We start from the raw sequence: 21,725 nt of genomic DNA, 5'->3' as shown, positions 1-21,725 counted from the left end.
ACTGACCTTTTCCAGGCAATGCAGGACACACGGGGGAGAGGGAGCACCCAAACCCTCCCTGCCCTCTCCAGGGACACATCCCACCTGCCTGCCCTTGTACTTGCTCCTCACTTAACTAGAAGAGAAAACCGTGGACTTCCCCCAGGTCAGACAAGACCCATGTGTGTATGAAAACTGGGCAGAGATTTAATTGAAGCAGGTTTGTGCATGAGGTTCTGCAGTGTTTGCTTTGGTCACCACCCCTCAGCCAACCACTGGGACATCCTTCACGAGGATCTGGTAGTCCTTTCTCCAAGAGTGAAATCCCAGGAAGAACATGGTTCTGATGCAGGGTGAGGGTTCCAAAGAGACATCTCCTCTCCCCACCTCCAGTCTGAGGGTCTGCTCTGGCACAGGGCTGGGATCACTGACTGTGGGGCTCCACCAGCAGTGACCTGGCTGATCCAGGTGTCACCTGCATGGCTCATCCTTGCCCAGCCTCTCCTGTGGCACTGAGTGAGGACTTTCAGGGTGCTCTGCTCATAAATGAGTCCTTATGAGTTCCCCACTGCCTGGCCCAGCATGACAGGAGGATTCACTCTCCCAGCATGGGTGGGATTCTGAGGTCTCTGAGTTCTGTCCTTTGGTCTGCAGTTGCTCTGTCCTGCCCTGCTGTTAACTGTCCTTGGAGGGATCATTGTGGGAAGCAGAGCAATTCTCCAGTTCCTTTGTGATCCCCACTGGGCATTGCTCCACTTTGATTTTCTTTTTTCCTCTCATTGACTTCTTAGATCCTGTAAACAGGCAGATGACAGCAGGAGTTAACCACAGAGAAATGGATTTACACTTCTGGAGTCAGCATGTCCTCATCCCAGAACAGGGACAGCACAGCAGGAAGCAAAGCTCAGCACAGGAAAGATGAAGAGCAACCCCTCACATGTGAGATGTGTGGGTATCCAGGGGAGGCTGTTGTGATCCTGACACAAAACAACACGTGAAGCAGAAACAGGCAGAGAACTGATCTGATGCAGAAACGTTTCTGACAGGGTACCCAGACCAGCAAGATGCATTCTGTGGGTTTCTCCCCGTTCTGGTATGGTTGATGGCCCACAGCACATGCTGAGAGAGGTCCTACACCCCTCCATCACCCCATTCCTGCCACAGCTGCACCCACCCCTCACCTGGGACATCCCCATCCAGTCCTGGAGGGTCGGATGTGTCTGCCCTGGGCTACACAGCACAGCTTCCTCCCCATTGCTCCAAGTGGCTGGTTTTATACTGCAAATCCTCTTGTCACCCGGCTGTGGTGGTGTCCCCTGACTGAGCAGGGCTCTCTGAAGGCCAGGCTGTTAAACAAGCTCCCTTCAAGCTTAAGCAACAGCCCTCTCTACATTTATGGTTGGGCCAACGCTGCTGTTTTTACCAGCAGGACGGAGTGGGTGAGCAGCAGGGCTCTTCTGACAGAGCATTTTTTAAGGCCTGACAGACAAACTGTCTTATCCTTGCCCTTATCAGGAGCAGTTTTCTGCTTATTCACCTGCAGGAAACATGGGTACAACACATTCCTCTGTCAGCAGGGAAACCTCCACAGCCACACTGGAAGATCAACAGAACGGGCAGAAACCTTTTTCTGAATGTCAATAACTCAGCCCTGGGAATTTGGCCTTCCCCAGTCACCACCTCCCTGACCAGATAAGCAAACACGAGAGACTAAGCTCTGTTAGCTTAGGTGCTTGGGGTGCTCTCTGCCCAGGCTGTCCTGGCTAACCATTAGCTGGGGCTCCTCTGGCTGGAGATATGAGTGTTGCCAAAACATGGCTGAGAGGAGCACAGAGGAGAACACTCCTCTCCCCTGTCCTTGGGCTTTTCTCACAGGAATTCTTCTGGAAGCAGCAGAAGTTGGAGCCTTGAGCTGATGCCCCAAGGAACTTCTCCCTACCTTTTATCCAGGGATCCTGTCCTCTTTTTCTCTTCCTCTGCTGCACATGAGCTTTGTCTTTGGTGCAAAAATATTTCCCGTCAGCCTCAGCTTCTTGTAGGATCTCATCTTCATACTTCTCCTACACCAACGAGAAGAACAGCCAGTCTGCAAAGCACCCTGGCCTTCCCAGGGAGCTGGTGGCTTTGCCAGGGACCTTTGTGACCATCTCTATGGAGTGATGACAAATGCTAGTGTTCATAAACACTCTTGACTGGCTGGGGAGAGTGGCACATCTACCCCTCAGCAGCAAGATGTACAACAGGGTGGGAATGAGGTTTGGCACCTAGTGCAGGAAGAGCCATCACCTCCTAGAGGGAGGTAGGGCTGGGACAGCCTGTCTGATGCCCCTGGGGTCTGGCAGCCCGAGCTGATGGCTGAGGAGAACAAGCAAACTAACCTCACTGTCCGTTGTGTCTGGCTCATCAGATTCTTGCTTCCCAGACTCGGCATCATTGTCATCTAAAGAAACACAGAAAGAAGGGTTTTGGCTGGTGGGAGGCTTGGCAAGCTCAGGAGCAGATGCAGAGCCACTGGCCCAGGCTCACAGAGCCACTGAGGCAGGAAGCAGCTTCAGCAATAAACTGTGTTGTGAAGCAGAGGCACTGCAAGCCTGGAATGAATGTTTAGGAGTGATCCAACAAGACTCTAATGGGAAACCAGCTCCCAGGAAAGCTGCATCCACAGGACTTTGCTACACCATGGTCACAAGAGCTGTCCCAGCATCTGTGGCTACACACAGGAGGGAAACTGGGGGGTATTTAAGCCTCAGCCTGCACCTTCCTCTTTGAGCCCCAGCTGGGGAGATGTGTACTGGGGTGAAGAGGCCAAAAGGGACAATCCCACGTTTGCTGCTGGTTCAGTCAGCAGCACTTGGCAGGGAATGTGTGCTGAGGAGCAGAGGAAGGAAAGGCAGGGGAGATACTTCCCTTCCCAGCAGAAGCAATTCACTGTACACAGACCCTGGGGCTACGCAGCCCCAGACATGTCCCTGCACACACCCGACCTCTGCACACCCTGCATCTCCAGGGCTTGGGGGCCAAGCCTTGCTGCTGGTGGCATCACCCTGTCTGCACACACAGAAACACACCTCAGCTGGCCATGGTGGGCACAAGGGGCTGTGCCCTCTTCTGAGGGGCAGGGACACCCCCAAAACTCAATACTTGCTGCTCATCACACCCAGCTCTAGCCAGGGTGGAGCTCAGCAGGGCAGCCCCCTCTTGCTGCCCCTGCAGAGGTGGGAGAGCAGGTGATGCTGCTTCCAGGCACCCCTGGATTCCCTGTAGCCTGATCCCATCCTCACCTTATCCTTCTGCAGGTCAAGGTTCACTAGAAAGTGCAGAAGTATTTGTGTATTGTTTCCCCGGCTTTGTGTCAACCTTAAGGTGAGAACTGAAGAAAGTCCTGTATTCCCACACCCAGAATGTAATCAGCTGAAATTCTTCTGCCATGATGATATCTCCTTAGCATGTAAATCACACAGGACTCTTCTTTTTTTTTTTTTTTTTTTTTTTTCCACCGTGAAAAATCCTGCTCAGAAGAGTGTTCCCAAACCACTCCGACACGCCCAGACCAACTAATCCAGGCGAGCTCAACTTTCTGGCCAAGCCAGTAAGGCTGGTCCTGAGCAGCTCCCAGCAGACGTGCTTCCCACCCTGATCCCCATGGCTGCTGCCTCCCACCTGCCTGGACAAACCTGGCACCTCTGTCTCCTGGGGGTCAGGCAGGGATAAAGCCTTGGAAGGGCTCTTGTGGAGGATGGAGCAAGGAAAGGAAGGAAACCATCCTGATCTACGTGCTGCAGGTACCAGCATCCCTGGCTCTGTGCTCAACCCTATGTGCTGTGTCACCACAGGACACACTTTGGAGCAAGGGGACAGGCAGGGATGGTTTTCCAGTGTTAGTTCTGCAAACCTCTTGCATTTTCCCCATCTCTTCTGGGACATCATGGGCCACTTTTCCCCTGAGAGGAGTGGGAAACGCTGGAGCAGCAGCATTGTCCTGCTGCTGCTCATTGTGGAGTGGGTTTTGCCAAGAGGTCAGAGCTACGCTGACTCCTTGGCTCCTGGAGAATCCCATGCCCCCAGTGTGGAGTGCAGGGTGCTCTGCTGAGCCTGCAAGGACACCCCACAAGTGGCTCCTGTCTGTGCTGGGCAGACACTGGGCTTTTCTCCAGAAGAACCAGGGTTACTTTCTGCCCATTCATACTGAGCCTGAATTCTGGACATATCTAGGGTAGAAAATGGAGCTCTCAAGGACAGAAATGTGAAACCTGAAGTTCTCCCAAAGACCCAGTAGAGTCGGGAGGCAGGAACACCTCTGGAAGGTGGGTTTGCAGGTGTGTGCAGAGCCCAGCAGAAAGCTCTGGGCTGGGAAATGCCTTCACCAGAAGGCACCTTTCACTCTTGCCTTCTCAAATGTCACTTTTGCCTGGGGCTTCTTACCTGCTTCTCCATCCTGTGCACTGACATCCCGTCTCAGCCCAGCCTCAGGAAGGGCCTCTGGGTCGCTCGGTGTGGAGTTGTTGGTCAGATATGCCCGTGAAAGCGTGAGCTGTGGGACACAGGGAGCACAAACGCTGCTGCCACCAGGCAGGAGAGGATTGTCCCCAGCCCTTGATGACAGTGACAACCACAGGGACAAGCATCACAGAGAGGTTCCTGTGCACTGTGGTGTGTTTGCAGGGAGCCCAGCACCTCCTGAAGCAGCCTGTGGGAGGGGGCACAGGCACTGCCTGCCCTTGGGCCTGGATGGAAACCCTGGGGACACTGCAGGGGAGTGAGAGCCAGGACTGAGCAACCACAGCTCTGCCATGAGTAATTGGCTTCACACGCATCAAACCCACCCTCCCACTGTGCTGGTCACAGTGGTCCCAGCAGCAGTGCTGGGCACCCTGGGGTGGGGAACGATGCCAGCCAAGTTGTACTTACCACAGCTGCATCCTCCTCCTCCTCCTCCTCCTCCTCCTCCTCCTCCTTGGCAGCACCAGGCGGTGGCCGGGTGGCGCTGGGCCAGTGGAAGGGGCAGTGCAGGTTGTCCCGCTGTGCCCGGTGTGCCCCGCGGGCTGCGGGCACGGCCGGGCAGTGCCCGGGGCTGTGCCGGGGGCTGCCGCAGCCCCGCGGCTCCCGGCGGCCGCGCCGCTCCGGCTCCCGGCCCCGGCCCGAGTCCGACAGGTCCAGCGGCGCGTCCGCATCCTCGTCCCTCGCCTCCTTCAGCCTGGCTCGCTGCTCGGGGCGCTCCCGGCCCAGCCAGAGCTCCTGCTCATCCTTCCCATCCGCAGCATCCTCCGGGAAGAGCCTCTCCTCCTTGCAGCCCGCCGCGGTGCCCAGCCGCGGGGACGGGGGCTGAGAGCCCGGCCGGCGCTGCTGCAGCAGGAGATGCTGCAGCCGCTCCCGCTGCTTGAGCAGCTGCAGCTTCTCCTCCAGCTGCTGGTCCCTCACGTACACCATGGTGGCAGGGAGCTTCAGCAGGGCTGCGTGGTCATCCCAGGGGTCCCGGGAGCGCGTCCTGCCCTCGGCAGCCCTGGTCCGGAGCAGGTGGCTGGGGAAGCTGCCGCCCTCCCGCTCGGCCGGGGCGCAGGGGCTCGCCAGCCCCAGCTGCTGCAGGGAAAGATGCTTGTGCAGGAGGCACAGCTGCTCCCTCCGGGCACTCAGTTTTAGGTTTTCGTAGGATGAAGCGACCTTGGGGGACTCCAGTTTGCTTGCTGTTAAATAACTAAAAAAAAGCGTGGAAAAAAAAAGTTACATTAGAGATCACGTCAGGGGAAAAGAAAGCCCCACAGATTAGCATCAGAGCTTTCCCATGGTTTCCCAGTTATGCAGGGATGTGTGTGGTCTCTCCTGCACTTTCCGTGCCCTGTTGCAGCTCTTGGACAGTACATCATGTTTGTCTTTGGGTTCTGTGCTGGGGAGGAGGGTCCTGGTGGTCAGGGGCATCAGGCAGCCAGCAGTAGGAAGCCATTCCCACCCCACAGAGTGTGGGAGGCCATTCCCATCCCACCATCCAGCAGCAAACCCCTGTTCCTAGGCCATGGCAGCTCAAGGCAGGGGGTTGAGTGAAGGTAAGGATGCAGTAAGCTCTCACAACAGCACTGCTGCTGAGAAATCACTTTTTAAATAATGTCTTACAGCCAGCACTATCCTTACTACCCCCCTGGGCTTTCTTAGTGCCTTAAGACCCCCAGGACAGAGGAACAGCCCACCCTCCCCTAACCTCACCCAATGGGAAACTTTTCCAGCCATCCTAGGAAGTTTGGTACAGTGCAGGAACCTGTCCTGCAAACCCAGTCCCTGCTGCTGCTGTTTTTTTGGCAGATTACATGAGTGCAAGCTGTTCCCAGGGATGCTCTGCAGAGCTACTCACACTCTGGGAAACTCTGTCTACAGGTGAATTCCATGGCCTTGCTCAGCCCTCTGTGCTCCTGAAATCAGTGGGGAGATAAGCCTGGGAAGTGCTGAGCCCTGCAGGAAAGCCCATTAGAATAGATAAGGAGGAGCAGGAATTGCTGCCTGCCTGGGACAGTCCTCCTGCCTGGATGTGGGGACAGCTGGTTCACTTTGTGGGTCTGTCTGAGGAGCTGGAATAACGAGAGCCTCATCTGGTTGGGCTAGATTCCAGCCATTTTTTACTGGTGTAAACTGGGATATCCCCCCCTTCCCAAGGCTGTGGGAGAAGTTTGGAGAGGGAGGTGGGCAGGCACAGTGAATATTGGCCATCCATCCATTGAGGCACAGCTGCAATGGGCCCTGGAGCAGGCCCACCCCACGACCCCCAGGTACTCACGCCTCCAGGCTGGGGCTGTGCTCGAGCTCCGGAGGGAGAGGAGCCTCCCTCGCTGGTGGAGACACTGCTGCCCCCGAAGGACTCTTCTCCAGGAGGCAGGGTCTGGAGCCAGGTCTCACCAGGGCAATGGTTCCATGCAGCTGGTTGGAAATCCTCTGGGATGCCTGTGGCAGAGGACAGAAAGTCCAGGTGAGCCATTCTGCAGTGTGGACTGGGACACATCTCCTCACCAGTGACAGCAAGACAGACAGTTCCTGAGTGCACTGCTTGATATGGCTCTGGTCAACAGCTGTATCAAGTTTTTTATTCATTTTTCCAGGAAATTTTCCCTTCATGGACTCTCCATTTTCTGGCTGCACTGATTTGTAGCACAGGAAGTTTTGCATCTCCTCTTAAGTCACGATTCAGTGGCTTAACCAAGATAAGACCCTGCAAACTCCTTGTCCCATAGTCAGGCCTTTTTCCTCATGCAAGACTTGATTCATGCAAGCTCCAGGCACACACTGGTTTGGTGGGTGTATTTCTGGTGGAGTGCCTGGGCCAGGACATCGTTGTCTCCATCAGCTGTCATGAAAGGCTCACCACATGTTCTGACTTGACTTTCCCCTGCCCACCTGGAGATGTCACCAACCCTTCCTGTCATCCCTATTAATTATCCCCTGCAGCCTTACCAAAACCCCTTTTCACCTGCTCTTTCAAGTTTTTTGTGGAGGTCGATTAAGCAAAAGCTGTGCCAAAACAGAAGAATCTGTGTGGGTGTGTATGTGGGCTTGTGTTCCCGTGCCCAGGAACAGGTCCAGGTCCTGAGTCTCATCTCCCAGTGCCCAGTGTCACCGTATCACTCAGCAGCCTGAGTGACACCCTCTCTGTGTTTGTCCTTGCCAGGCCCTCTGAAAATGCCAGGTCTGGCTCATTGTTCCACCCCCAAGGGCCTCCTACTTTTTCCCTATTCCAATCTGCTTGTCCTGATCCACTTCAGATGACCACAGCAGTGGGGAGAAGGCCTGAGGACATCAGGCTACCTCTGCCAACTCACTATTTCTGCAAGGCTGACTTCTTGGAGGAGAGTGCCTGGAGAAGTCCTGCTGCTTGGAGAGCTTCTCTGGAGCTTCTCTGGAGGCTTTTCTGCAAAAAAAAAAGGACACAACCAGCTGCCATAATGGTCCCCCAGAGCTGCTGTAGCCCTGCCCTGCAGTGGGCTGGAGCCATGCAGCCTCCCAGGGATGCCACTGGCTGCTTCCAACCACCTCTAAGTGAAGATTTTGAGTCAAAATTATCTTTTGGCTCAAGCCAGCACCTGACTGAGCATGCCTTTCGCTGCATGTGTGGGTGGCAGGAAGGGAATGCCATGGTCTCTGCATGAATTGTGTTTCAGTGAGGGCACCAAGCACTCTTTTGCTCTAATGCAGAGCAGGGTGTTTCTCCCTTGACCTGCATTTCCCCCCATCAGCTTTTCTGCTCATGGCAATGTCCATCTGAGCTGCCAACAGCTTGGTTTTTGCTCTCCAGACCCTTTCCCAGAGCAGTTTTGCACCATGGCTCAGTCACTTTTCACCCCTCAAGGGTGGCAGGAGCCAGCAGCACCCACCTTCACTGAGCTCAAGGTCCTGCTGGGCTTCTGCTTCCCTGTGCTCTGCTTTCTCTGTGCTGACATTCCTGCTCGCTGGGGACAGCAAAGTCAAAGGGGAGCTTGGTGTGGAGCAGCTTTCTCTGGAGGAGACTCCTGGGGTCTTTGTCCTGTCCCTGTGGGAAGGAAAAGGACATGAATGAATGAGAAGGGGCAGGATAAGGAAGGTTTTGGAGCCTCTGTACTGAGAGCTCTGAGCCTGATATACAAAGATACATATTTATGTACGTGTGGATGTGGACATTCCGGATCCTCAGACTCACCTCCTTCCACTGCAGCTTATCAGCAGCCCAGCTGCAGTCTGGAGCATGGACAGAGCCAGCGTGACAGCCTGGGCTGTGATTGCCCCACTTGGTTGTGGGTAAGGTCGCAGGAAGCCACGGTGTTGGCTAAGCCAGCACCCAGCTGTGGCTATTGCAAAAGCTCTGTGGGAACCTGTCCCTGGCTGGGCTTCCAGCCTGATGGAGGGCTGGATTCAGCACAGGGACGTGGTGTCTGCCCCCTGTCACCAAACCAGGATGGAGAGGGTGATGCTCTCACACAAGGGAGTGCCTGAGCCTTGGAGACACGCACAGAGCCCTGGATGGGCTCTGATGCTGAGATGTGGATGTTTGGCTGGAAATCCTCCTGTCCAGCATCTCAGGGGAGAGCAGAGCAGAATCATTCAGTGCTCAGCAAGCCCAGCCCAGCCTGGAGCTACTCAGCTCTTGGGAAGCACTGGGGAGTAAAAGCCAGAGTTCCTCTTTAAGTGGATGGTGCTCCTGTGCTCCAAAGAAAACACAGTTCTAAACTAATCCCTCAGTGCTAATTCCTTTGGACTCTAAACCCTTGAGGAATGAGCTGATTTGTATATATTGGCTAGCCTGGCAAGTTACTTGGCTTGCAGCACAGCGCTCTGCTGGTCTGTGAACCTGTTGGTGCAGATCACTTCTCCCATTTTAACCCCATCACAGTCCCTTGTGTGTCACTCTCCTTCCCCCAAACCCCTGCTTCCTGCAGACCCTCTCTGGCTGCTGCAGGAGGGGAGCTGGTGGTGTGAAAAAGCCATGGAATTCCAGGCTGAGGTCCATGCAAGCTGCCTAGGGCTTTGTTTCCAGGGGGTTAAGTATCTTTCTTCCCCAAAAATTAATCACTGGATGCTGGTGAATAGGGAGTAAAGGTCAACAAGGATTTTGAGACTATTAGGGATTTTTCCATGTCTTACATACACAGGAACCCACGGGAATTAGATGCTAAAATACCCCTGAGGACACCACAGTCTGGACCTTGCCTTGCCCAGCTCTGGGGATGCCCTGGTTGTTGCCAACTCCCCTTGTAAAGAATGAAACCAGAAAAGAGCTTACTCCAGGCTCCGGAGCCTCTTCAGTTCTTCCTTGAGAGTTTTGTTCTCGTCCCTCAGGCGGTTGGTCTCATTTGCTGCAGGGACAGAGGCGGTGCTGTGAGTTCAGATGCTGCAAGGATGCTGCTCACAGCTCGCTGGGCTGCCCGGGGGAGGAGGAGGGAATGGCACCGACTTTTAGAGGGATGCTGAATTCCCTTCCTGCCTTGTAAACCTGCTGGGGCTAAGGGATGAAAGGGAGCAACTTTCTGACTCGGGTTTCATCAGGACTGGGTCTGCCTGCGGGTCACCCAGCCCAGGGCAGAGCACGACCAGAGCCGGGCGAGGCAGCGCTGGGCTGGGCACGGTGAGCATCCTGAGCACCAGGGCAGCCTGGGGTGGGTGCTGGGTTGGGGGGAGGGCTGGGGGTCTCGGGGGGATCAGATGGAGGCCAGAGGGAGATGTGAGCACCCAGCACTGGGTCCTGCAGCCAGGAGGCCATGGGAGCACGGATGGGCTCCCAGGCACGGCGCCTTGCCTTGCTCCTGCTCGAGAGCAGCACTCGGGGAACAGTGGCATAGCAGGGGAGATAAAGCAAGGGCTCTTGGCACCTCTCCATCCCTCCTAAATGCCTTATCTCCTTTACCCCCATGACCCTCCCTGGGCTGGTCAGATCCCTGGGGAGAAACACGCTGTGCCTCAGCGGTGCTGGGAGCTGTGCCAAAGGCTCAGGAGAAGATCCATCACACGTGTTGCTTGATTTCATTTGCCCGTGCTGAGCTGCTGCTGTGACTTTCCTGTCTTTGCCAGAGTGTTGCTTCTGCTGTGCCAACTGCATCCTTTTCCCAGGCAGCTGACACAGCCTGGAATCTCTCATTTTTCTGGAAGTGTGGGGGGCTGCAACGCCCAGCTCTGATGATTTGTGTGAAGGGTTATGTCTCCACAGTCCCTCCCTTCTCCCTTCTCCCCATCCCCAAACCCTTCCCAGCTCACCAGAAGGGTTCACATACAAATATCTGGGATAGGGATTAACAGAGCAAAGACTCAGCATGCCAAAGCCAAGCTCCTAGTGGGTGTCAGTACGTACAGAGGATGAAGATGTGCTGCAGGCTCTGGAAATGAGAGGTCTCATACTCATTCTGCTTCTTTTTGGCCAGCTCCTGAGTGACCATGCATCTGTCACAAAGACCAGCTCGCAGTCTGCAGGAAGGAAACCCCACAGCTTGTTACCACATGGTTTCCGTGGGAGAAATAAATCCTGCCCTCCCCACAGGGAAGTGTGAACACCCGGAGCATCACTGAGAATCAGCCCCACAGCCCAGCACTGGCCTTTGCACCCCTCCAGACCCAGCCCCCCCACCAGCAGCCTAGGAAAGCTCCTATGCATGTGCCCACACTCCTCCAGCTCTCTCAGCAGCTGAGTATGGGAAAAATAGAGGTTCATGTGCTACATCCCAGTCCTGGGAAGACAGCAAATCCCAAACTCTCCCCCAGGACTGTGCAGTCGCTGCCACTCAGCAGCACCCTACTTAAAAACAAATCCTACCTGTTTTCTAACACCTTTACATTTTCTTTAAGGACCTTCTGTTGTTCCCTTAATTGGTGATTTTTAGCAAACAGTTCTTCAATTCTCTGAGCATCACTGGTTGAAGAAACAGAACAAAGAAAGGAGGGTTATTAGATTTCTTCCCAAAACATGTGCCTTCATCCACATCATTCTTGTGTGGCAGAAGGGGAAACAAATGCGTTGGAGCCCGGATGATGCCCTTGGAGTTAGCAGTTTAATTCCTCCCACTTAATATTTTCCAAAGGAGAAAGCACCGGGTGGCACAAGCATCACCTGCCAGTGGGAAAACAAACTGCAGTCGGGCTGGGATCACCCCAAACCCTGCCTGCAGCCAAAAAGCTTGAATTTGGCAGTGCCAGAAAGGCAAATGGTGCTCTATAATCCAGAAGCGTTGGAGAATAACTCAGGAAGTTGAAATTGCAGTGGTGTAACTCTGAAATTGCTGATGCCCCTCTGCCCCAGCACGGCTCACCGGCACTTCTCTGTCGTCAGCTCCGCCACCTTGCTGTGCAGGCCTGGAATGAAGAGCAGACACAGAGCTGGGTGTTTATTGCCAATTCCCCAGCACTCAGAAGCAAACGATGCTGATGGAATTCCAGGAAGGTGCATGGCTTTGCAGAAATCTCATCCATTCACAAGCCTTATCTCCAATAAGGAGTAACACATTGCACGTGTTAAACACAATCACAGTTTAATGGAACTGGGGAAGTTGTACAAAGTGTGAGCTCGTCTTGTAGCCCCACTATTTAATGAGTCTGCATCTCCTTTGCAGCCCCAAAAAGTCTGGTTTGGTTTTGTTTCTACTCATTTCTCACTACAGCTCACATTTCCCAGGTGGGCAGTATTTTATAGCTTTCATGATTGGAAAGCATCTTGGAGAATATTTACAGCTGAATGGCTTTCCTTGATGGATCTGCAGACATTGTATCCTGTCAAATCTATTTTATGCAAAGTAGATATAAACATGTGGTTTAAATTGCTCAACAGTTTCCTCTAACTCTCACATGGCTTGAAATTACACAAGAGAAGAATGAATTCATAAGCCAGAATCATCCAAAAGTGCTGAAGTTTTGTTCATAATATTGATACTGGGAATTATTCTAATAGGAAAACAATTGGACTTGGCACTGGGTTACTTAACCTAATGGGTTTTATTTTAATAATGTATGGCCTGAGAAATAATTTATTCCCTAGAGGAATAAGCTATCCAACCTGACTCAAACGTTTTCTTTAACAGAGCTTCACCTCCTGCTGCTTCTGCCTTACAGATTATTGCATCTTTCTGCTTTCCCTTTGATCCCTCAGTCTCCAGATATACTCCAGTCCTCACTGCTTGGAGCAGATGCCCAGCAGGTGTGTGTGCACCCCTGCAAACCCCCCAGCTCACCAGCCCACGACAGCAGGGGCAGGAAAGGAGCCAAATCCCCCGTGGTTAATGCTGGGAGCAAGTGGGATTCCTGCAGGGACTGAGCTCCTCCATGGCCTCCTTTCCAGGAGCATGGAGTGCAGGAATGTCCTTTCTCTTCTGCTCCTTCTCCTCATTCAAAAGTTACTTTTTCCAAGGAGAGGTACAAATGTGCCATCAGTGGGTGCTCTCCCCTGAGGCACAGGCTGTGACCCCATGTCCCAAACCATCCCTGTAGGTGCTGCTTGCTCAGCACTAATCCCCAAATCTCCCTAATCCACACCTGCTCCTCCTCCTCCCTTCAGGTTATTTGACACCAAACGGATCAAGGTGGTATTACAGAGAAATGGATCTTGGCCAGGTTTTGATAAGAAAATCTTGTCTCCCTACCTTGGACCTCTTTCTCATGGATTTCCTTGAGCTTATTCAGGAACTCTGCAAAACTCTCTGTAGTCATGGTCAGGGCTGAGCCACACACCAGGCTGTGTCCAGTGCAAGGATGTCCTTTTGCTTCAAATTATTCAGGTTTCAGCCTAAAACAGAAAAAGTCCAACAAAAGAGATGTGTCTGGTGCATGTGGTGTTCTGGAAAGGACAAAGCCAAAAGCTATGAAGAGAAATCATTTGCTAAACCATGGGATGCATTTTTGTCCACCCTACCTCAGCACTGAGCACAGCAAAGAGCATGTCTGAGATACCAGGAGAAGCCCAGCTGGAAAATCAAGCTTTTCCTCAACTTGTTGAGCTGTTTAAATTGCATTTCTCTGGGATGAGGTGGGGCAGGGCATCTTCTTGAGCATAAAGAAGAGACTGCAGAACTTGTGTTGGGACCACATGGGGTCTGATGATGGGGAAAATCACAGTAGATCTGGTGCTTGAGCCTGATGGGATGCTCCCTTGCATCCCTTCTCTGTCTGGCACCAGGCACAGCTTTTACAGAGGCAACACACAGCACTGGGCCACCTCACTGTCTTCACCCAGGCTTCTTGCATGGCCTCACTGGCTGTAGCCTCTTTGAACCCTTGGGAGACATCCAACAGAGCTTTTTCACCCAATTTTACAGAGAAACCAGGAGAGGTGATGTCCAGAGCCAAGAGTTGCAGGAAGCTGTCATGGGCACATCCATGGGGTCCTTTGGAACCACCAAAACCACACTGGGAAAGAAGAACTTCCACGTGAATGCGTTCAGCATCTCCTCGTGGGAACTTCTCCCCCCAAAATCAATCTGGGTTACTGAGCCATGATGAATAATTCCAATCCCAACAAAGCACCTGGACACTCAGCCTTCAACCACGGAGAGATGCCCAGGGAGCAAACCTGCCCTGTGCAGCTGGGAAGTGAAGAGTGGCCAGGCCTTTGTGGCCCCACGGGGAAGGTTTGTGCTGCCTTCCAGCGCGCTCCCAGCCCGGCTCCCGCCCCTGCCTTTATCTGCATGTGGAGCAGGGCTGTGCCAGATCGCCTGCATATGCAAGATGTGGGCACGCAGAGCTGGAAGAAGAAAGTTTCCCCTAAAGCATCTGATTTTCAAAAGAATCGAGGCACGCGCCAGCAAGCACAAGCAGCGCGCTCGGCACGCTCGGGTCGGCAAGCAGCTGCCTGAACACGAAGCATCCCCGAGCCTCTCTTTTGGCTTTTGAGCAAATCTGATGCAGAGTAGAGATCTCATTTGATGCTTCTACCTCTCTCAGCCCCTAAATTATTAGGTTAGCCCAGAGATACGAGGCCTTGAGGGGAGGAACATCAGGAGATGGGCAAAGATTCAAAAGAGGCTCTCACCCCGATGTGGTTGTCCAGATTCTTTATTCCATGAGATCTGGGGGGAAAGAGAGGGGGAAAGAGAGTGAACAGGAAAGGTCAGGGGCTTATCTGGGCTCTGGACAGGGAGGGCTCTTCTGGCTCTCCACCAACCCCATTAGAGCAGGAAGGAGGGGACACTCTTATCAGAGTCACACTGGTCCCTGGAAATGGGGAAAAGCATAGCCCGAGCGCACTGTAACATTTATTCTTTAAAAATTTCATTACTTCTGCTTCCCTGGGCATAACCCACCCGTTCCCAGGGCTGGGTGATGTAACCCAGCAAATAAAAGCACGGTGTGGCTCGTCCAGCTCAGGATCTGCCACTGTGAAATGGGATTGGGAACTGATCTCAGCCCCAAGAGCCACAGCTGAAAATCCAGCCAGGGGGAATAACGTGTAGCTCTACTGCAAAACAGAAAAAAACCCTCTTGATGTTAATGGATGCACTTCCTGTGATCACTGAGTCCTAAATTTGGCTCTGCCCTGGGCAAAGCACCTCCCAGGGCTGAAGGGAGCTGGTGAGATCAAGCACTGCCATCACGGGACTGACACCCCAAGTGCCAGCTGGGAAGGCTCTGAAGCACCCAGGCACTAATTCCCATTGCATTCTCCAGTGCTGCAATTTGGGAAGGGATTGAAACTGGGAGCAGAGGAGCTGGTGGCTGCGTGTGCTCCCACTGCTCTCGCTGCTGTGGATCAGGTGCTGCCCTCCTTGTGCTAAAGGGTTCAGCCCTTTCCCCAAGGCTCACCCAGCATTTGGAGAGACAGGATTCAGCCCAGCCACCCCGGGCAGGTGACACCCTGGCTGGGACTGGGGCCAGGTAGGGCTGGGCTGGTTGTGGTGGGAGGTGGGAGGTGTGGGGGCAGCCCAGGTGCTCGGTGCTGGCTCTGGGTCCCTGCAGCTGTGACTCAGTGTTGCAGGAAAATCAGGATTTGGGGCAGGGCTTGGGGCAGCAGCTTCACCTTCCATGCACAGCTGAGGCTGTGGTGCCACCAGGGTTGGGGTTTATGCCTCATTTTCTTTTCCTCAGAGACCTCAGGTGAGTGTGGACCTATGAGCTGCTGCAGATCCAATCAGCAGGGAAAAGCTGCCAGTTTTGGTGGTTTTTGAGATGCCAGAACCCATCTCTGCCTGCAGGTGGAACAGCCACTCTGTGGCAAAGCTGGCGAGGACCTTGGCTCTCCTCTGTGCACACACATGGTAACAGAGATCTTCATGAGCATGGCTCCCCATGTGTCTTTTCCCAGGATTCAGCCTTTTCCTGCAACAGAACAGCCCCACTGAACAGCCCAGGCTCCCTGAGGAGCTCAGCTTTGCTCCCTCTCACCCGCTGTGGATGGGTGAAGGTGTGAAGCCACAGCTCCCTGCTCCTCTGCCCTGCTCTGGAGGATTTATTGAGGGAGATTTACTGCTGAAGCCCAGAGCACAGAGTCCCTCAGTGTGGAGCTGGCTCCCTGAGACAGGGATTTCATTTAGAGCCCTTTGCAGAGCTGTCACTGTGATGGAGAGCCCATGGTACTGGATGCAGCCCTGTGGCAGGGCTGGAGCAGCCCTTGGGCATCCCAGCAGGGCTGGGAGTATTTCAAAGTGACAGGTGCCCTCTGCAAACAAAGCCCCAGTGTCAGGAACCAGAGGCAAACTCCTCATCCAACCCTCAATCTGGAGGGTTTGGGAAGCCCAAGACCTGGGCTGAGCTGCTGTTGGCTGCTGTGGCTTTGCTCACCTGCTCTCTGCATCCCTCGACCTCAGGGTGGGACAAGGGCTCCAGCCTGGGGCACAGGGTCCCTGGGATGTCTGCTCTCATGCAGGGGGCTGGAGCAGCCCCCAGCATCTCCTGGGTACCAATGGCATCACTCCTTGGGTAGGATGCTCCTGTTGTGGCTGGGGAAAGGAAAAGCAGCAGGGAGGTTATTTTCTGTCCCATCTGAGGGGGCTGGGGGAGGGATGGACTTGGACAACTGGCTCTGACAGCACAGCCAACCCCCATGCCTTGGTCCCCAGGGAGTTCCTGGCTTCTCAATGCCATCCCCAGCACTGCCTGGCACACTCACAGTGGGCACATCCCCACCCTGAGCCCTGTCTCCTTTCAGGAGGATAAAGCAGCTCATTAGCTAAACGAGCTTAAGTCATTAAAAAAAAAAAAAAGGCAGAAAAGAAAAAGGCAGGATAGTGACTGTGGGATCAGTGAAGCTTAGTGGATTTACCAGCAGGTATTTCCCCATCAGCAGTGCTGGAGCTGCTCACTCCAGGCTGGATATGTCACACACCTTTCTCTGGGTGATTGCCAGGCAGAGCTGCTTTGACCAGACAAACTTTCTTTCCTTGGCTACCCTGCTATATTCCTGGTCTAATTTTAGAATTATAAACCAAGTTTGTACTCAGAAAAACTGCCTGATCAGTCATGGAAAATCTGTGGTCCAGGAATATTTCACAGGCTATTGTGGAGCTAATGCTCTTTGCTGATGCACTCCGCTTGGCAGTTTGAAGAGGGCTTTTTTGGTACATTGAGGGATTTTTTTTTTTTTCTGGGTATTTATTTGCACGACTTAACATGGCACAGACTGCCCTAAAATGGAGCCCAGTGCCTGTTCTCCACCGTGCTGGCTTTGCTGTGGGTGCTGCATGTGAGCTGCCAGATTGCACAATCACCTCCCAACAAGTGAGACAGGAGGAGCAGCCTCGGCCCTTGCCTCTCCAGGGGGGAGGATTTGCTGCTTTCCTCTACCTGGCACAACCTGAAAATCCTCCCCAGAGCAGAGCAGCTGCTCCGTGCTGCTCCACCAGCCCAGGGGCCGGTCTGCAGCAAGCCCCAGGGCTGCCTCTGCTGGCTGCTGCATGGGGGTCCCACTGGGGTGATGTGGAGCTGTGACCTGCCCCAGTGGCCCTGTGGGTCTGTGGGGGCTGGTGCAGGTCACAGCCCCCTGAACCAGTTCAACAGGACCAGCAGAAGAGGGAGATGCTGCCCCTGCTCGTGTGTGCACAGACGTGTCCCACTGCAGGGAGAGCTGAGCTGGAGCAAACCCTCCGAGATGCAGCTCCAGCCTCAAGTCCCAACCTGCACACTGATTTACTTCTACCCCAGAAAGTCTCTGTTGCCATAATACAGCACAGCCCTGGTGATCACAAACTCAGCAGCTCAATTTCTCCCCCACCACCCTGTCCCTGTGGAGGCAGCCTCTGCTTTTCCAACTGCTGTGTCAATCACCAACCCCCCAATTTGAGTTTTCTTCCAATACCTCATTTCTGCTAAGAGCCCTTATTCCCCTCAAGAGCACTTGTTATTCCTTGCAATAGGGACATCCCTCCTCCCAGCAGAGTCTTGGCTGCCCTGGACTTGCAGGATCACAAAAAAACAGAGCTGTTGGTCTTCTGCAACACCTGAATATACCCTGGACTGGCTTTCACATAGCAGGGTGAGCAGCCTGGGTGTCTCTCCCTGTACTGGCCCCATCTGGGAAGGAGGTTTTGTCCTCCCACTCCCCAGTTCCTGCTTTGCTGGGGTTTGACAGTAAATATTTGTTCTGCTCCCTGCTCGAGGACAAATGACATTTGGAGGCACCAGCTGTGCCATGATGCTCCTCAGAGTGTGGTGGGCTTTGGGCAGATCTGTGGGCAGGAATATCTATCCACAGGAGGATTCAGAAGATCATTAAAAGTATTCACTTATCTGCCTGTTCATCTGGGGTAACCACAGGTTCTACAAACATTACCCAATTAACACCTCAAAATGCTCTGGGAAGTGGGTAATGAGGCATTATCGTGTATTTTGGGTGATTTAATTGAGAAGTGGTGAGGCTCAGGAGTAGCTCAAGGCCTTGTTGGGATTGGAGGCACGTGGTCACTGCCCATCCAAAACACTTCCAGTGCCACCCCCAGCTCCAGAGCCCCTGGCTGGGCAAAAGTGGCAGGAAAATACCCAGGGAATCTCTGAGAGATGGTGGATACCACCCTACCTTCTTCTTGTCATCCTGTTACCCTGCCCATGGTGCCTGGAGAGCAACTTGGTGCCACTGTCTTCTCCTCCATGGCAGGAGACCTCCCCAGCAGCATGGCTCAGGGCCCACGCTGCTCCTGACACGGGAATTCATCACTCCTGGTCCTGCCTGGGAAAGCAGGTCTTGTGTGGGAGAATGGGCATGAAGATCCCTCTCAGCCACACTTCCACAAACCAGCACCTCTGCTCCTGCTGAGTGAGGGGTGCATGGTCGTCCTGAGCCAAGATAATGGCCATGAACTTGAAAAAAACAGATCTGTCTCCCCTGGGTATGGGCATCTCCCTGGATATCCCCACATGATGAAGTCTTGGGGAAGATCAGCTTTTCTCTTCAGCACCATTTAAAAAAGGAGCAATGTGCTAGGAAGACCTTGCTCTGCAAAAGGCTCCTGGGTGATTACCCTGCTGCAGCACTAAGGATGAGTCTTAGCAACTCAGCCCCAAGTTGTGCTCTCCAGCAGCTGGGACAGACAGAGTTGGGCATTTTTATAGACTGAGGCATCTCTGCATGTCCCAAATGCCTGGTGACACACTGGTGTTGGGGACACATGGCTACCTAGGCTAGGTTTTGAATCAATGCATCAGTGTCCTGCATCCTCCAGGGGAGGATCTGTGGTCATCTCTTCTGAAAGCCCTCTCGGGACACTGCCCATGGAGGCACTGTCCCAGCAGAAGGGACAAGGGGCAGGCAGTGGGGACAGCTGCACCCACAGCAGCAAACCCCCGTGCAGGGAGGCAGTGTGTGGGCACAGTGCCTCCCCTGCAGCAATGCCTCCATCCCTTCCTTCCTCCTGGATCTGAAAGAGGGAAGGAGGATGGCAGCCCTCGGTAGCACTGCACCTCCTGCCTGGGGCTGCTGCAAGCCCGGCGAGCTTCAGCCTCTGAGCATTTGTGCTGCCTGAAGGGACAGATCTGGACAACCCAGGAGGGCATTGTCAAGATGTCCCACAGTCAGGGGACAGATGGCCACCTTGCCCAGCTAGCAGGGGTCACCCCAACCCAGCTCCAAGCTGCCACTGAGGGACAAAGCAGCAAATTTGTTCTCAGCTTTGGCAACAGAGATGGGTTCAAGGTGTGAAATGGGGTGGGAAGGGAGGTCCAGAGCTTCATTTAAAGTATTTACTGCCCAGCCTGTGCATGGCTTGGTGCAGGTCAGGGCTGCCTGAGATGCTGCCTGGAAGGTGGATCAGGTGTGGAAGGGGGTGATGCCCCCCAGCACTAACACCCAGGCTCTGCCTGCCCAGGATCCCACACAGTCCATCCCACATGGCCACAGCTCTGCTCCCCCGTGGCTGTCACACTGCTGGATGTTTGCTCAGAGAACTTTTCTGTTCCTGCCTCTGGTCCCCCCTTGCCAGATGCAAACACAGCTGGGCCTCCCTGGTACCCACATAAACCCTGACACCCACAAAGTGCTCTGACCCTCCACAGATATTTCACTCCATCTGAGTGGAGCTGGATGCTATTTCTCAGCATTTCAGATGGCAGGGATATCCCATTACCTTTCATGCTCAGGTGGAAAACACCAGAGAAGTTTTTAAGAGGAGAGCCCCGGAGTGGTGTTTGGGCAGCGCCCCACAGCCCGGGCGGGCTCAGGTCCACTCCCCACCGACCCCTCAGAGCTCCCACTTTGCCACAAACCATCGGCTCCCCAGCTGCTACACAAATCCAGATGTTCTCCTCCAGCTCTGAGAGGAGACAGCAAAGCAAGCGAACCCATGACACACCAACCTCTGCCCATCAGATGGGAGCTGGACCAGGCTCCGTCTGCCGGCACCAAGTGACAGCTCTCCCGGCGCTCTGCTGAGCGAATTTTGGGCAGCTCTCCATGCCTGGCTCACGCCAGCTCCCTTCCCAGCTACACAACGCTGCCCAGGATGCTGGGGGACAGATAAAAATCAGTGCAAGCACAATACTCACGTCGGAGGGGCGAGCCCGTGTCTCTCCTCGGCTCCCGGAGCTCGGTTGAGGCGATCAGGACATCTGGGACAGGGAGACAGGAGTGAGCAGTGTGGGTGAACTTGCACAGACAATAAGCCGTAATTTCTCCTTGCAGCCTGACCGGTTCTACTGGTTCGCGTTTCTTTGCCCCAGCAGCAGAAAGGAGGCTCAGCTCGGCTGAAGCTGCCCAACAGGTTCTGCTGTAATGCAAAAAGTGGCAAGACCAGTACGGCGTGAACCCAGATAGAGATTTGATTGTTTTCCCATAATTACAGCTCAACTTGCGCTGTTGGTTGAAGTCAATCACATTAGCAAACAGACCCTTTTAAATAATTCATCCAGCATTAAGGTAGGAAGTTCTTTTGTTTTATACAACTTGGCTGTTTTTGAGAAGAAGAGAAAATTAAAAAAGAAAGGTGACAGGGCAGCAGTAGCAGCAGCATCCGAACTAGAGTGGCACAACCCAGGGCACACAACAACCCCCAGCCCCAACACTCGGGAGAGGGAAAAGGATGTGCCCAAATTGACACAACTGGCTGCTTCAAGTGCAGGATGAAAGCTCATGATCATCCTGGATTTTCTTCTGGGGGCACTTTGCTGTGGCTGGGGATGCTTTAGAGACCAGTGAGGAAGGGTTGGGTGACTTGGGCTCTGATCCTAGCCAGCCCTAGCTTAGCCCGGGTTTCCTCCCAGCTCCATCTGCTGACACAAGCAGCTTTCACCCTAAACCGTGGGCTGGTGGAGCCGAAGGCAAAATGGACATTTCCTGAGCCTTTGAAGTGCAGCTACTTCAGCATCCCCTGGGGAAAGCGCTGGCACGGATTCCCCTGCCCGGGCTGGGTAGGGACAGCCTTCCCCCGCAGTGCTGCGGCTCCAGGAAAAAGCAGGAGATGCACTCGCTCCCCATCAGCCTGGCACTGATAAAAAGGAACAGAAAGTCCTTGCCCACGTATCTGGGACCCATCCTGCTTTGCCAGACGCTGCCCTGCCAGCCGGGCCCTGCCGGGCTGGCACCGCCGCCTCCGAGCGCGGCTCCGGCTCGGGAGGGACGCGTCCCTCTTGCTCAACAGGACACGTAACCCGAGCAGGGTGGCTTCCCTGCGACATTTCCAGCGGACAGGGAGAGCTCCTGTGGCAGGGGATTTGGAGCGCTGGGGCTGAGCTGCTCCTCCTCCGAGTCACGCCGTGCCGCGCATCCCCAGCGCTCGGTGCCCAGCCGGCAGCTCAGACCCGCTGCTGCTCCAAAATCCCCTCCACCCGCCAGCAGCGATGCCACCACGCTGCCAAACACCCCGGCTGCTGGGCTGGCTCCCCAGTTATCCCAGCAGAGCACCGAG

The 21,725-nt window shown here is 54.2% G+C and overlaps 1 protein-coding gene across 4 annotated transcripts; it reads right to left on the bottom strand.

Moving 5' to 3' along the window:
- Positions 1 to 166: 166 nt before the first annotated feature.
- RBBP8NL (RBBP8 N-terminal like) lies at positions 167 to 21,321 on the bottom strand. 4 transcript variants are annotated; one of them, XM_085558251.1, is made up of 16 exons: positions 20,368 to 21,321; positions 16,177 to 16,334; positions 14,432 to 14,468; positions 13,047 to 13,189; positions 11,724 to 11,766; positions 11,231 to 11,326; positions 10,772 to 10,884; positions 9,710 to 9,782; positions 8,328 to 8,482; positions 7,776 to 7,864; positions 6,740 to 6,903; positions 4,888 to 5,671; positions 4,402 to 4,510; positions 2,358 to 2,419; positions 1,919 to 2,039; positions 167 to 773 (listed from the first exon to the last, which is right to left on the bottom strand). In XM_085558251.1, the coding sequence occupies exons 4-16, from the start codon at positions 13,111 to 13,113 to the stop codon at positions 655 to 657; spliced, it is 1,995 nt and encodes a 664-aa protein (XP_085414377.1). In that variant the 5' UTR covers positions 13,114 to 13,189; positions 14,432 to 14,468; positions 16,177 to 16,334; positions 20,368 to 21,321; the 3' UTR covers positions 167 to 654. The 4 variants fall into 4 exon arrangements, with proteins under 4 accessions (XP_085414377.1, XP_085414378.1, XP_077643196.2 ...); XM_085558252.1 differs by lacking the exon at positions 14,432 to 14,468 and having other exon boundaries at positions 20,368 to 21,320; XM_077787070.2 differs by lacking the exons at positions 14,432 to 14,468; positions 16,177 to 16,334.
- Between the last annotated feature and the right edge of the window lie 404 nt (positions 21,322 to 21,725).

Source organism: Lonchura striata, chromosome 20 (assembly GCF_050655825.1).
Source record: "Lonchura striata isolate lonStrDom1 chromosome 20, ASM5065582v1, whole genome shotgun sequence".
NCBI classification, from domain to species: domain Eukaryota; kingdom Metazoa; phylum Chordata; class Aves; order Passeriformes; family Estrildidae; genus Lonchura; species Lonchura striata.
This window is presented reverse-complemented; position numbering and strand designations above follow the sequence as displayed.

What these genes read in the sequence shown, in the direction of transcription:
- RBBP8NL (XM_085558249.1), bottom strand. Translation starts at nt 11,860, where the DNA reads ATGCACCTTCCTGGAATTCCATCAGCATCGTTTGCTTCTGAGTGCTGG. An exon ending in AGGAGGAGGATGCAGCTGTG is followed by an intron (nt 4,511 to 4,887) that starts GTAAGTACAACT and finishes TGTGTCCCACAG; the next exon opens with CTCACGCTTTCACGGGCATA. An exon ending in ACAGGATCCCTGGATAAAAG is followed by an intron (nt 774 to 1,918) that starts GTAGGGAGAAGT and finishes GCCTGTTTACAG; the next exon opens with GATCTAAGAAGTCAATGAGA.